Here is a 14,459-nt window from a genome sequence, read left to right on the forward strand (position 1 = left end):
CAGAGAAATACGTTTCACTTTGGAGTGAATGCTAAAAAATGTGGTGTGGAGCATTTAACACTATTTGAATACAGTGCCAGCATATGTCAGAAAAAAAAAAGAAAGAACCAGGACTGACCTCTTTGGCATTTGGTTTGCTAGACTATCTACATTATTCTTCTTCATAATGTTTATAACAAGGTTTATGAAAGTAGAGGTTTAAAAGTTAATGATAAAAAAAAAGTTAAAATGCATCCGAAATGCGGAGAAACGGAGTGTGAAGGATTTAAATTGTGATTAACTGTTTAAATTTATTGCGAGCACACTGACATATGTCGAGAAAGGGGAAGAGCCAGGGAAATTCCTGGACTTTGTGGTTATAAAAGAGTATTTTTACCCTTCAGTAGAAGAAGGAGAAGCATAAAGAATTTGCAATTTAAGGTTTAAATAAGTATAAGATATTATTGCCCTTAAATAACTGCGCTTTGTGGGAGACTTTGTTGCTTGTCTTTCTACATTATGTCTCTGTAGAGCAAATTAATCATTTTTTTTATCATGCAACATTAGTGTTCCATTTTAAGTAATACTGTAGTACAAATTTCTGGCTCAAGAGATGGAGAACCTTCTCACTGGTGAAAAAATAAAACAAATGCTGGTATACTAGACGAATGCCTTTAGGTTCCCCCTACAGTTGGTAGAGTGTAATTAATTTTCTCCCCACTGCTGTTAGAAATCACAGCTACAAACATGCACAAACTGAGAGATAAAGAATCCCTATCTGCAGTAAAAGATTAATTTTAATGGATGTGGTAGAACATAAATACCGGAAGCTTTTTACAAATATGACCATGGTTTTGCAGTTTTTTCATGTTTCACCAAAGTTACATTATGCAACCTTCTGAACTGGAATGGTATATGCTATATGTTGTTGCTTTAACTTTAACATAGTTCATAAACCCCATTCAGCCCTTTCCCCTGACCTCAGGAATCGCAACAAAGCTCCTGCTAGAAAAAAATTTAGATTTCAGTTGAGTTCCAGAATTCTACAGACTTCCCTTATCTTAGCCAGGTTGATGAATCATTCAGTAAAATGTTTGTTTGTGTGTGTTTATGTGTGTGTGTACACTCCTTTTTTTTCAGCCCAGATGCAGCCGGTGATGATGAAATCAGGTATGCATACATAGACTCTCACCCACATAAACACAATCAAATGTGAACACTTAAGACCCATCACCAGCTTCCATGTTTAGATGGGGTGTAATTTATATCCTTCTATTTATATCATCAGCACAGCATTTTGGTGTATTCCTTGCTGTACGATTTTCCTGCCAATATTGTGTCTGTGTTGTAACTCCTTAAGGCTTCTATTCATTTTATTCCTTCCTGTTGCTAAAAATGTTTTTATTTGTTGCTGTACTAAATTATAAATTATAGGGTGTAATAACCCTGGTTTACCAATGCATTAAAACATTGTGGCATTAAAAAAATCAGGCAATAAGAATACAATATTTAAAAGAAAAATAGAAAACAAATACATTTGCAGGATTATCATAACCAAGTACACAAGATTTATTTCTCTCTTCTCACAGAAAGAGAGGAGCTGTAGCATATGCTTCTCAGAAGCCATGGCTGCTCAATGCCTCTGTGGTGGAAAACATCACTTTTGAGATGCCCCTAATCAAACAAAGGTGAGGCCTGACAGTTTCCATTCATCCCATTTTTAAAAGAAGTGAATGGGTTCCCATTGGTGGCCCCTCCAAATGCATTTTGTACTGTTTCCAGTTTATCTGCCAGAAACTTGATGTGTGTTTCCCTCCGGAGGTTTCTAGCTGTGTGTCAGAATCATCCAGTGATTACCAGCATTTTTCAGAAAACACTTAGTGTTGTAGTGACATCATTAGCTTGTTTGGATGGGCTTTCGATGATACCTGCATGTCTTCTCCGTGGACTCCAGCTGCCCGCTTTCTTTCAAAAAAGAACTGAAATAATTCACCATATGCTGCCTATTTTCCCTCCTGTGCCCACTGTTACCAAGATTGTCTTTTATCAGTCCTCCAAATGGCTACTGTGAGAGACTCATCCACTTTTATTGTGGCACTGTAGCAAGACCACATGCTTAATGGACTGTCTTTCAGAAGACATTAAGCAGCTTCCGGCCCATGGTTGCTGTGGTGAGAGTAGGCATAAAGGGTTAGTGTTTATCTTTCCCTTGCCTTACATTTCTCCTTTTATGTTCTTTCTCTCTGTCTGATATAAAGGCCTGATCACCCACAACATCTGACAAATCAGTCTTTTGTTAGAGTCAGATATCAATGTGTTACAAAAACGGTGAGGTTGTGAAATGATAGCTTATTAAGTTGTTATGCAAAAGACACAGTAGAAACTATCTATTAATTATTGTATGATTGTGATATAAATCGCCTTCTGATTGTCCTACCAAAAAGGGGCTTTGCATATTTCTGAAATCAGAAATACTGAATTAGAAAGCTTATAGAGTTCATACAAATCAGCATAATATACATTTTCACACCTAAGGTGTTCTTTATCCTAAGTAAATATTTAGTCTGAATGAGAAGCATGATATGTGTATCTTGACTGTCTGCAGGTATAAGACTGTGATTGAGGCATGCTCCCTGCAACCAGACATTGACATCCTACCACAGGGGGACCAGACAGAGATTGGAGAAAGGGTCAGTCTACTATTAATTGTTTATGATTTTATTACAGGTAACAAGAGATCACCTCTAATATAATTTATAGCCACACCATGACCACCATATTTACCATACATGTTAGGGATACAGATCATATCTCTCTCTTTGATTTATTTATGCAGTAAACACACACATACACACTAGTGAGAGCACACACAATTATATTGTGTGGATACACGCCTGAAGTGGTGGACAGCCATCACTGCGGTGCCCAGGAAGGAGTGTGGGTGAAGGGCCTTTCTGCCCACAATCCAGTGCTCTTAACACTGAGCCATCACTGCCAGATTCACACACTATTTTTCCTAAATATTTTACCATGTGCATAATCTAAAATTAAACCTTCTAATTTGATATTTTCTGCAATTTTAGATCTAAACTAAAATTGCATCAATGTCCAGTTATTTAAATACCTCCCTGTTCTGATTTTATCTTACTGATTCACTCTTTCCTTCTCGTTCCCTCTCTCTGTCCCTCTCTCTCAGTTTGGTTATCTCTGTCTGAAGACATGTTATGTGCAGAAACCCTCTTAGAGAATGCTTGAGTAATAATGGCACAGACCTTTCAGCTTGTGTAAAGATTTGCACAGAGCAGAACCAACACAGTTAACCCATGGTATATTTACTTAACTATGCCATTATCTCTTCCGCTGTGCGACCATATACTACCAAAACAAAGCATTAAAGTTCAAATCTAGTGAAATTAACTACTATCAGGAGGTTAGAGAGGACAGTACACATGAACTCTCTCTTTCTCTCTCTCTCTCTATCTCTCTCTGTCTCTAACTCTCTCTTCATCTCTCTTTTACTTTTGCTCTCCCTCAGTATCTTGAACTCTCTGCCCCAGTCAATAAGCTATGTTTCACAGTATGATAGCCGTACTGATGAGCTCTCTTCTCTCTTTCTAAAGGGGATTATCCTCTCAGGAGGCCAGAAACAGCGTATCAGCGTGGCCCGTGCTCTCTACCAAACCACTAATGTGGTTTTCCTTGTAAGTCTGTAAATTTTTTTGTGAAGACGGTTCACTCATACATGCATGCACGCGCACACACACACACAAACACACACATCACTGGGCATTAATTGTGCCACTTCTATTTCCAAGCTGCTTACACTTGTATTTGTTTGCTCTTTTAAACTGATTTTCAAAACTCGAATTAGCAGTTCAGTCTTATATTATTGAATGTTTTACTCACTGTAGTATTTATTAATAATTGTCACTCCTTTTATATGAAATCATTTTTCATTATATCATTATATATATATATAATATATATATATTATAATCATTATATATATATAATTTTTGCTTCAGTTCCTGACGGTTTTTATACCAGATGTTCGAGAACTCTTGGTTATGTTTTGGTATGCACTATTTGGACTATGTGATTTTTTGGCAGGATGATCCATTCTCTGCGCTGGATATCCACCTGAGTGACCATTTGATGCAGGAGGGTATTCTGAAACTGCTCCGAGAGGAGAAGAGAACCGTGGTGCTGGTCACACACAAACTGCAATACCTTCCTCATGCAGACTGGGTACAAAACCAAACACACAGATACAAACAGTCATTGCCTTTGTATTGTTAATGATAGACTGACAGTATAATGCAGTGACTGACACAATAAATGGCCTGCTCACATGCTCATCTCCCTCCTGCTGTCCACTGATGGATGGCCTTTGTGCAGGAGAGTGTTGTTTATCTCCCAATGGTGATGCCTATTACTCAGCTCTTAATTTGACACAGCAGGCTCCCCCTCTGTTTTATAGCCAACATCTTCATCAATTGCATGCCCTTCTTTCCCTGTGAGATGCCATCAATCTATTCTTATATATGGAATGTTAGGACTGTCCTACTGAAAGTGAAGGGGTGTGCTAATGGGCTTGATTTCTGTTTCGACTGCCTGCAGATCATTGCGATGAAGGATGGGACGATTCAGACTGAGGGCACGCTGAAAGACATCCAGAATTCTCAGCCGGAACTGTTTGAGCAGTGGAAAATCCTCATGAATCGCCAAGACCAGGAGTTTGAGAAGGTACGACCTACAGGGGGAGCAACTGCACTGCCCTAAATCACAAAACTACATGGTATTGCTTTACCTTAGATAGATTAGACCTGAGATTTTCAGTTATTTACACTTAATTGAACCTGTTCTGTTCAGTCAGTATATCCACATACTGTGGGTGTTTTGTTATAACGGCCACTCTCAACCCAAGGGAATGGCTATATTTTAAAAAAATAAAGCATAAAGCATCTTAAATGATTTTTGTTCTGCATTTTTTCATCCTTTTATAATTTTAAACAGTGTTAACACATAAATTACAATGATTTCTGAGCAGGTTCTGTTTCAAAATTCAACACTCAGGCCCACTTGATCCCTTACCCCACTAAGAGCTAGTATAATCAACTTCACTTCAGCTAGTAAGTAATAGAACAGCCCTTAAGATAGAGTCAGTGATTCCCCTGAGGGCAGATGGAGAGCATAAGTGAATGAGAGCATTTGAAAATGGGTTTGAAACTAGACAAGGGAGCATAAGATTACATACATTTATTTAAAGGTAATGCAATAACAATTATGTTTCTAGCCAAAAGACCATATAGAATTAGAAAACACACTAATAAACATTGATATAATTTAAATTACGTTACATTACATTATATTACATTTGGCAGACGTTTTTGTCCAAAGCAACGTACAATAGTCAAGTACAAAAGTAATAGAAGTTAAAAGGTAAAAACATCTTTAGATAGGGCTTAAAGGAGGTCGAAGGGAAATAATAAGATAGAGGAGTGAAGGAGGGGAAGAGGAAAATTAGGTCTAAGTAAAATAGTGTAAATATGGTATGTTTCCTTTCATCCTCTTCCTCAGTCTTCAGTAAATGCAGTAAAATCATTTAAATACAATTTAAAAAAACATAAACAATACAAAAAGATGTCCTGAGGAATATGTTTGTGTTATTTTCTTATTTATGTGTGCAAAAAGATATACACACCAAATACATCAGTTTTGATGATGAGTTTGCACTTTAATGCCTTTTTTCATTCATAAATAAGTCTGCCTGTGGGCTTGTGTTGTAGGAGACTGTTGCAGAAAGCATGACAGTACTGGAGAGAAAGAACTTAAGGAGAGCCATGTACTCCAGGGAGGCACTGAAGACTGAGGAAGAGGAGGAGGGTAAGAGGAAACATACCATATTTATACTATTTTACTTATACCTGTTTCACTAGTAAAGTCTCAAGATTTTCTTTGTGGTTTGGAATTATGCTGCTGTTATATAAGAGAGCTGCAGCTTTTTTTTTGCAGTAATACACATTTAGCTCATTTGGTCTGAAACATTGATGTGCTTTTATGTTCTCATGTTTGAGACTTATTCTGTGCATAACTGCTTATGCTAGGCTGACCTGTGCATACCGTACTTGTCCTTCTGAGCCTCTGCCAGTTGTCCTGTCCTCAGTGTTGTGTTTCTGTCCTCTGAGAATACAGTGATCAGTGTGGCCCTCTTCTAGACCAGGGTTGGCAGCTACTTGGCTGCTAACAAACATTTGGCAGTCATTACAGCTATAGCACTCTCTAGTGCTCTCATTGTGCCAAATGAAGTGTCTAAAAGTCTTTTTCTGCATTGTTGCTACATCCATGTTCCAATCGTCTTACTTTTAAGCATTTTTTATTAAGTATTAAGCGCCCTCTTAAGTGCTTTTTTGCCACATTGAAAAGCATATTCTGAAACCTTTATGTATTTTAAATAAAAAATGGCCAAATAGCAACATAATTCCTGCTTAATTTCTTGTTTTCACTTGGGTTAACTAAATAATGGGTGTACACACTTATCTGAAGGACTACTGCGGTGCATTCAGAAATAAGCACAGTAGTATGCTTCTTTTTAATTAATAAACATGCTGTGGCATTTTAAAGGTCACAGTTCTATATATAAGTGCTGCCTGGTATCTCAAATTCATTTTCAGTGTGTATATACAAAAATCTGTATCTGTATTGTCCAGCTGCTGTAATTTTGTATTTTAAACACAAGTAACATATCTGTTAACAAGTTAAAATGCAATTTAATTATGAGACATGACACTTGCCTGGCGAGTGTTTTTTGTTTTATAGTTGCTATAGTTTGTCTAATAAACTGTGACTATAAAATCTAAATAATGTCAGTTTTAAGTCCTATAAAACTAGCAAATAAATTATGTACATCTTTAAAGCCATTGTGCACGAAAAGGATAACCCACCCCCTCAAACACAACTGTTGTATAAATCGACATCTGGTTGTTGTAATTCACCCCAAAACAATGACGCAGACACGCTACTGTTAATTCACGTTGTTCAACACTGTACTAGATGTCTAAGTGACCTCTTCAGTACCTGCCAGGCAGCTTTTGAATGTGTCCTCTTATGTGATGTTGTCGTGTGGGATGTCCTTGTGGAGTGTTATCAGGCTGTGTTTTTTGTCTCTGTCTGATGAATGTGGGTGCCCTGTGTGGACTCTGTTGCTGCAGAAATGGGGACTGTACTCACTCCTGAAGCAGGTGTGGGTTTTTGTGCATGGTTTCTCCGCTCTGCTTTTGCCTTCTGGTGCTGTGTGACCTGCCTCTGCCCTTGGCTGCATGCCTCCATTTATGTAGGATTACTGCTGCTCTTCTTTGCCTTTTGAGGATACTGCCAGCATGAGTGTTAAATGCAAGCTTCCTTTGTGTTGTGTCTCATGCTTTTTAACTCTCTTTTTCTAGATCTCTCGTTCTGTAATCTACTGCTCATTTCTCCTCCCAGCTCCTCCTCCTGGTGCACACTTGTCCATGTACTTAAAATGACCGCATGAGGCTCTGTTATAAATATAGAATAGAGAGTGGGTGGAGGAGCTTAGCACTTTTAGCCTGGGTAAGACCACCTGCTTTATGCATCAACATTACATAGAAAAAAGGGGAAACACCACAGATTTTTTCCTTAGGTGATCACTCTATAGTTATAGTCAATGCAGATATACGCATCAAACATTATGAATAGCAGAAGTTTGACTTTCGTACAATTATCTTTAGACTGACTTTCGCTTGACTTTCCTTTAACTGTATTGAAACAGTTTCTTATTTATTGGATATGTTAATTATTATAGATCATGCCATTATTTTAAAAGTAAGATAAAGACAATTTAAGGAAAAACACAGTGTAGCTTTTAAATTATCATTTAATTTATTGAAGATATTGAAGACCGTGTTTACATCTAGTTTTTTTCCAACACCTTGAATATTAGGATTATATTTGTATTTGAGTCAGGTTATAGCAGTGTAAACACATGCAACCAAACCTCTCCCAGTACCACCAAAACCCCAAAATTATTTGCAGCTCAATGAGTGAATTAACATATTCCATTCCACACACCAATCATATTTTTAACATGACTAACTGGATCAGCATTTGACTAGCAAGTGTAATTGTATGTGTCTAAAATCTTACCACGGTACAATCTAGACATTATTTACATGAAGTGAACAGGTGTAAATCAGGTCTTAAATCTTTTGTACATGGGAAAATTAATTGTGCCCTAAACCTGATAACTTACTGTAACACTTGAACCATTAAAAAATAATAAAAAATGGATATTGGAATATTACAAACACATTTTCACTTCATTTCAGTGTCTAAAGTATGGCATAGTTGCCTTAAATTATTTGAATCAATGGCTCAGAGTCTATGTGGTAATTTGGAAATGCTGTTTCTTGTATAGGGTATTCTCTACCATAACATAACATTCTCTTAAGTCTTTCATATGCCCTCTCTCTGTCTCTCTTTCTCTCTCTCTACTCATTCTTTGTTCTACATAAACAACCTGACAGCTCTAGACACATAGACCTCCCAAAGGCCTTGTTTATCTCTTACTCTGTCAAGCTCTGTCCATTCTTGGCCATGTCAATGCAACTTTAAGCTGCATGTAGGAATAAGACTGTAGTATTGAGCCCAAAGCTGAGTACAGTGACCCGCAGAAATATTGGCACCCTTGGTAAATGTGAGGGGAAAAAACGAATAATGTGTTTCTTTTTAGAATAATAATAATTTTAATGAATGTGTTATGAGTTTGTTTATCATTTTGAACATTCAAGCCGATAAGCATTTAGGACAGTCTTAATTAGCCGTTTTGTTTGTATTGTATAAAAGGTGCCTATAATTCTGGAAATTATTGTACCTACAGTACGTACTTAGCATATTTGATGCCATATGAAGAATAGGTAGGAAAATTGTGTGTTTTCTCCAAAAATGGCTACAGAATATTTTAGCTGTCAAAGAAAAAGCTGCTTAGATGGCCAAATAGTTTCAGTATTGTTAATCAAGCTTGCTCATCATTTGTGTAATATATCAACCAACATTTGGTGGTTGATGGTGTTTTGCATCATTTGCAGCAAATGCTTCTGTGTTGTTCTGTCTAAAACCATAGCACTGGTTGTGTCAAATGAACAGGCCATTGCATCTCGGATACAAAGTGAACATGAGGTAAACTCAAATCGAGGCACCACTCATTTGGAATCATTGTGTGTACCTGTAGAGGAGTCGGTGGAGAGTGATGACGAGGACAACCTGTCGCAGGTGATGAGACATCGAGCCACAATCCCGTGGCGCTCGTGTGGGAAATACCTGACCTCAGCCGGTCTGCTGCTGCTGCCCCTGCTGCTTCTCTCCCAGCTACTCAAACACTCATTTATGGTGGCTATTGACGTATGGCTTGCACACTGGACCTCAGATGTCATTCGTGCCAAGATCCATGCGGATCGACATAACTGCACGTTGGTTCAGGTAAGCCCTGTGAACAACAAACAAGGCACTTTCTCATCACTATGATATTCCATTCTTTATTAGAGCAATTAGGGTTTTAACAGTCACCACAACAGTGTCTCTTTATATTACCTCTGTTTAATTACACATATTTTGACACTCTCCAAATACATATGGACGCTATTGTATATATAATTTAACAAATGCTTTTAATGGAAAAGGTCTAAAATTCATGGAAAATAAGGTATTTACATGCAGAACAAAAACATCCAGCGTCCATCTACTTTACTCTTACTTTACTCTACATATTTAGGTTGATTCTCTGTTCGTGTGACATCTGTAACAGCTTTGAAAGGTTTGTTAGGAATTTGTTTTAAATTAACTGCTGTAAATTTCTAGAGTAAGTATAAGTATGAGATGAAACTTGTGCTGTGCTAAGTGAAAAAAATGTGTTGTACATAACAGTAGTTAGAGGAAAGAAAAGAAAGCATTGTATTTCCTAACTTTCTTCTCACACAGTGTGTGAGAGGTGATGCTATAACATTCACAAATTAAGGTCATAGCAGGTGTATGAGGTGATGGCCACTCAGAATTTATTAATAGACATGCCAATGTATCATCTGTGCTGGGAGAGGAATAGCAGGCTGATCACTCCTGGTTCACGCCTGAACCAGCAATACAGCAGGACACACAAAACAGAAGACACTTGAGTTCCAGAGCTATTCTGAATAGTGTGTGTGTGTTTGTTGTCTTTGTGTGTCTGTGTGAGTGAGTGAGAGAGTGAGTGTGTGATTAGAGAGTTCTCAGCAGGCTTTCCTTATCCACTCCACTTCAGAACTAAAAACTCTTTGTCACAGGAAGCTTTTAAGACAAGGATAACATTAACACTGTTCCTAACGTAACTAAAGTGTTCCTGTGATTTAGAGATTGATTAATTTTTCTCTCAATTTATTTTAGAACCCTAATTAACATTTAATCATCAGCATTCCATTTATGCTTTAAAAAGGCGATGAATTGCATTAGGTTTGCATGAGTCTCTTTTGATAGGTCTGATACGTTTTTGTTGGGGCCATTATCGTGTATCAGGTTCTGTCTCTGTCTCTTGCTCACTCGTATCACATTCTCTTTCTCTCTTTCTTTCTCTCTTTCTCTCTCTCTCTCTCTCTCTCTCTCTCTCCCACTCTCTCTCTCTCTCTCTCTCTCTCTCCCACTCTCTCTCTCTCTCTCTCTCTCTCTCTCTTTCTTTCTCTCTCACACACACTCTCACACACACATTTGTTTACTATATGTACTGAGAACTACCAATCATTTTTGTTGTAGCAGAGTAAGACAAAAATATACAATAAAATCTTACTCTCATCCTAAACATATTTAATCTTTAATTAAATTCTAATTTAAAATTTAAATTCTAAACTTAACCATACTAACCTAAAGTAACCCTAACATTAACCCCAATAACCTATACCTAAATGAAGCTATAAATATAACCCTAATTTATACTCTTCTCTAAAGCAAATTCAGGCCATTCTTAATAATTCAACCTCACTTTGTTGTCTTTCTGCTCATAATTTTTTCACTGAAAGTGTGTTGAAATGAGGACCAGTAAAATGTTAATCGGTCAGAGACAGAAGTACAAGAACACACACACACACACACACAACACACATGGCAGTGAATAATGGACACTAATAGATTGTCTCCTCTGTTGGGTGCAGGACTGTGGTTTCAGTCACTCGTCGTACCTGCTGGTCTTCAGTTTACTGTGCTGCCTGGGCATCGTGCTGTGTCTTGCGACCTCTGTGGCTGTCGAGTGGACAGGACTGCGCGTAGCCAAAGAATTACACCACAATCTGCTCAACAACATCATCGTGGCCCCCATGAGGTATGGGCACATGGGTCTTATTAATGCTCTATTAAACATTTATTAGCATGATATTAAATTGCTCTTTGTGGCTCTTGTGTTTGTGTTTGTGTATGTGCGTGTGTTAGTTGGGGACACTTTTCTGGGCATGTGACTATAAAACCGTTTACTGTTTTGCATCGTCAGTCTCCAGTGAACTCTCTGTCTGTTGACTGATGTGTCCCATCTGTTTGAGTTAAGCACAGCAAACAGCATTTGTGCTTTTAGCGCTATAGCAACAGCACGAGTGCTGATGGGTAATGAGGGACACATTACACACTGTCTATGGTCAGATGACTAATGATCTCTGACTAACCCACCTTTCATGTGAAGCAGTGTGATTAGACAATGTCATGTGACAAGTAACAGCTGTGGTAATAAACTGGGAATGAGAGTCACCTGCCTTCTGTGTATAGATGCGTAAAGATTTGAGTCTAAAAATGTGTTCTTTTCCTGACCAGACTTTTCGAAACAACTCCTTTGGGAAGCATCCTGAACCGATTCTCTGCTGATACAAACACAATAGACCAGGTATGCTCACCTGAGCACACTTTCTTACCATGTGCGCCCTCATATTGCTCCTTAAAGCTCCCACACTACACAATTTAACTAAATAAAATGCTTTCACTGTAATGTCACAGTTAATGGCACACCACACACTTAATAATGACATTTAGTACAGGTTTTATTATTATTAATGTTATGTATTATGCAGATTCCTTAGGAAAAAAGATCAATTTTGGAAAAAATATTCTACACAAGCATGTTTGATATTTTAAATTCTGTCATAAGAAACAAATCTTTGTCCTTATTTTATTTTAATTGCTGACAGGTTGTTTCTCGTAAAAAGGCTGTATTGTATGCAGTATTACGTTTTGATGTTTTTAAAATTAGCATTTTTCCATACTTTTATTTAAAAACATTTTAAAATTGCTGCATATATCTCAGTCCTACTGTGTCTGTGCTGTTTAAATTTCATTTTAAACAGTTTCTTCCACAATCAAGGGGATTAAAATAGTTGTTATTGTCAAGGGAAAGCTTTTGGAGCATTGCTGTAAGGATTTAATTGCATTCAGAGATAATGAGTTAAGGATTCCAAACAGTTTCACTGCTTCATTTTTAAGGGTGTTTATACCCCTCTAGCCCACATCTGACATCATATATGCTGCCAATAGGTTCATGTTAATCTGGTCTAGAGATGCTTGTACTGCAAGCAGTGCTTCTGAACAGGGAATAGACAATCTGTTTGTGTACATTTGTGAACATGTGTCAGCAGTGGGTGTGACTTAAAGTAGCTGAATCCATTTATTAGAAGGGGTGTCCACAAACATTAGGACATATATCGTATTGGCTGTGAAATATATCCACATATGATAGGGTTATCCCTATTAACCAGCATACAAGTTATATTTCTTATTCACTATGTATGTGTGATTCCAGTTTAAATTTAAATTATGTTTAAAGTTTCAGGACACTTCTGCTACACTAGTAGGTCTCAATGCACCTCTTGCACCAGTCACTGCTGATAAAGTAAAACAAGGTGACACTGATTAATGTATGTCCTATTCTCATTGCGTTTTCTCTGTTCCTTCTCTCTTATTCCCTCACTCCCTTCCTCCCTCCCTGCCTCTCGCTCTCACTGTCTCTTTAGCTCATCCCAACAACTCTGGAGTGTTTGATACGCTCCACACTGCTGTGTGTGTCTGCACTGGGTGTGATCTCATATGTTACACCTGTTTTTCTTATCGCTCTCGTCCCTCTCACCATCATCTGCTACTTTATCCAAAAATACTTCAGAGTGGCATCCAGGTATGTTGTCTGCTAAAGCACCTCTTTTCACCAGAGACAGTCTGTATATTTATAGACTTTGTTAGAAATAGATCTAAGCTACCTAGAAAATCACACTTGTGTAGCATAATTACCGGTATTTTAAGTTTAACTGACTCTCTTACATACAGCTCTGTAATATCAATATAAAAGTATTAATTCTTAATTATTTGCATAGGTTGCATTTATTTATTTTAACATATAATGTACATTTTAGGCAATGCCTAGAAATGTATGCTTAAAAAAGTTTTTGGGCCATTTATTGTATGGGCTCTCAGTAATTTCATAGATCTATTTACAAATGTTTCCCCCAATACCTACTCTCTCAAGTAAATAAGAAGATTGGTTAATTAAGTGAGCTCTGTATGTTTGTGTTTGTTTTTCAGAGATCTCCAGCAGCTGGAGGACAGTACTCAACTCCCTTTACTCTCTCACTTCTCAGAGACAGTTGAGGGGCTCACTACAATCAGAGCCTTTAGGTAATGCTCTATCTTTGTGACCTCATTAATAACACCAATGTTTTTACTATTTTTACTCAAATGATTATCTTTATGATGTAGGTATGAAGCCAGGTTTCGCCATAGGCTCCTGGAGTTCACAGATGCTAATAACGTTGCATCCCTCTTCCTCACTGCTGCTAATCGGTGGCTGGAGGTTCGCATGGTACGTTTTCTTCATCATGTAGTTAGCTTGCATCACCTCTACCTGAAGTGGCAAACACTTAATGCCATTGTAAGCCTCAAGAAATCTGCATTCAATTTTTACCGGCAGTAAAACAAGGCATCCACTGAATATACCTGATAAGCATGTCATATACAGTGATCATGGAGATGAATATCCTTGCAATATTAGACTTACAGTAAGAATAAGTGTACAACTTTGGTGCACAGGTTTTAACTTTGGGGCTGATCTGAAGTTAACACAGTTATACATATATACAAGACCATACAATTGTTAGAAGGTCAAAAATATTTATATAGCACATCTGTTATTTGGGTAAATGTCACTTAGAGCAGACACTTTTTGAAAGTATCAACAAGCTTCTAGCACAGGGGTCTCAAAGTAGCGGCCCGCGGTTTCATACGGCCCCTCACGGGTTAACTAAATAAACATACATCTGGCCCGCAATTCAATTTAATTATTTATGCTTTATTATGTTCGTTTTCATATTTTATCTTAACTTGTATTTTGGTGTGTGTGTGTGGTTTTTGTTTTTTTTTTGCTTACGCTGCGTTGCCTGCTTTAGTAGTCTTCAGTAGCCTTCAACAGTCTAACCTTG

The 14,459-nt window shown here is 37.6% G+C and overlaps 1 protein-coding gene across 5 annotated transcripts in view; it reads left to right on the top strand.

The window, feature by feature from the left end:
• Positions 1 to 14,459, top strand: part of abcc8 (ATP-binding cassette, sub-family C (CFTR/MRP), member 8) — a 52,726-nt gene that overhangs the window by 33,400 nt on the left and 4,867 nt on the right. For 3 of the 5 annotated variants that reach the window (XM_022672124.2, XM_022672126.2, XM_049474708.1), the window contains 14 exons: positions 1,120 to 1,149; positions 1,569 to 1,667; positions 2,585 to 2,669; positions 3,600 to 3,680; positions 4,090 to 4,227; positions 4,600 to 4,725; positions 5,769 to 5,865; positions 7,191 to 7,220; positions 9,227 to 9,474; positions 11,169 to 11,335; positions 11,815 to 11,884; positions 13,005 to 13,162; positions 13,567 to 13,659; positions 13,741 to 13,843. In XM_022672124.2, the coding sequence (XP_022527845.2) occupies positions 1,120 to 1,149; positions 1,569 to 1,667; positions 2,585 to 2,669; positions 3,600 to 3,680; positions 4,090 to 4,227; positions 4,600 to 4,725; positions 5,769 to 5,865; positions 7,191 to 7,220; positions 9,227 to 9,474; positions 11,169 to 11,335; positions 11,815 to 11,884; positions 13,005 to 13,162; positions 13,567 to 13,659; positions 13,741 to 13,843 (1,525 nt within the window). The remainder of the gene's footprint in view (positions 1 to 1,119; positions 1,150 to 1,568; positions 1,668 to 2,584; positions 2,670 to 3,599; positions 3,681 to 4,089; positions 4,228 to 4,599; positions 4,726 to 5,768; positions 5,866 to 7,190; positions 7,221 to 9,226; positions 9,475 to 11,168; positions 11,336 to 11,814; positions 11,885 to 13,004; positions 13,163 to 13,566; positions 13,660 to 13,740; positions 13,844 to 14,459) is intronic. The other 2 variants (XM_022672125.2, XM_049474707.1) reach the window with 2 other exon arrangements.

The sequence above is a fragment of the Astyanax mexicanus genome, chromosome 2, assembly GCF_023375975.1.
Source record: "Astyanax mexicanus isolate ESR-SI-001 chromosome 2, AstMex3_surface, whole genome shotgun sequence".
Classification (NCBI taxonomy): Eukaryota; Metazoa; Chordata; class Actinopteri; order Characiformes; family Acestrorhamphidae; genus Astyanax; species Astyanax mexicanus.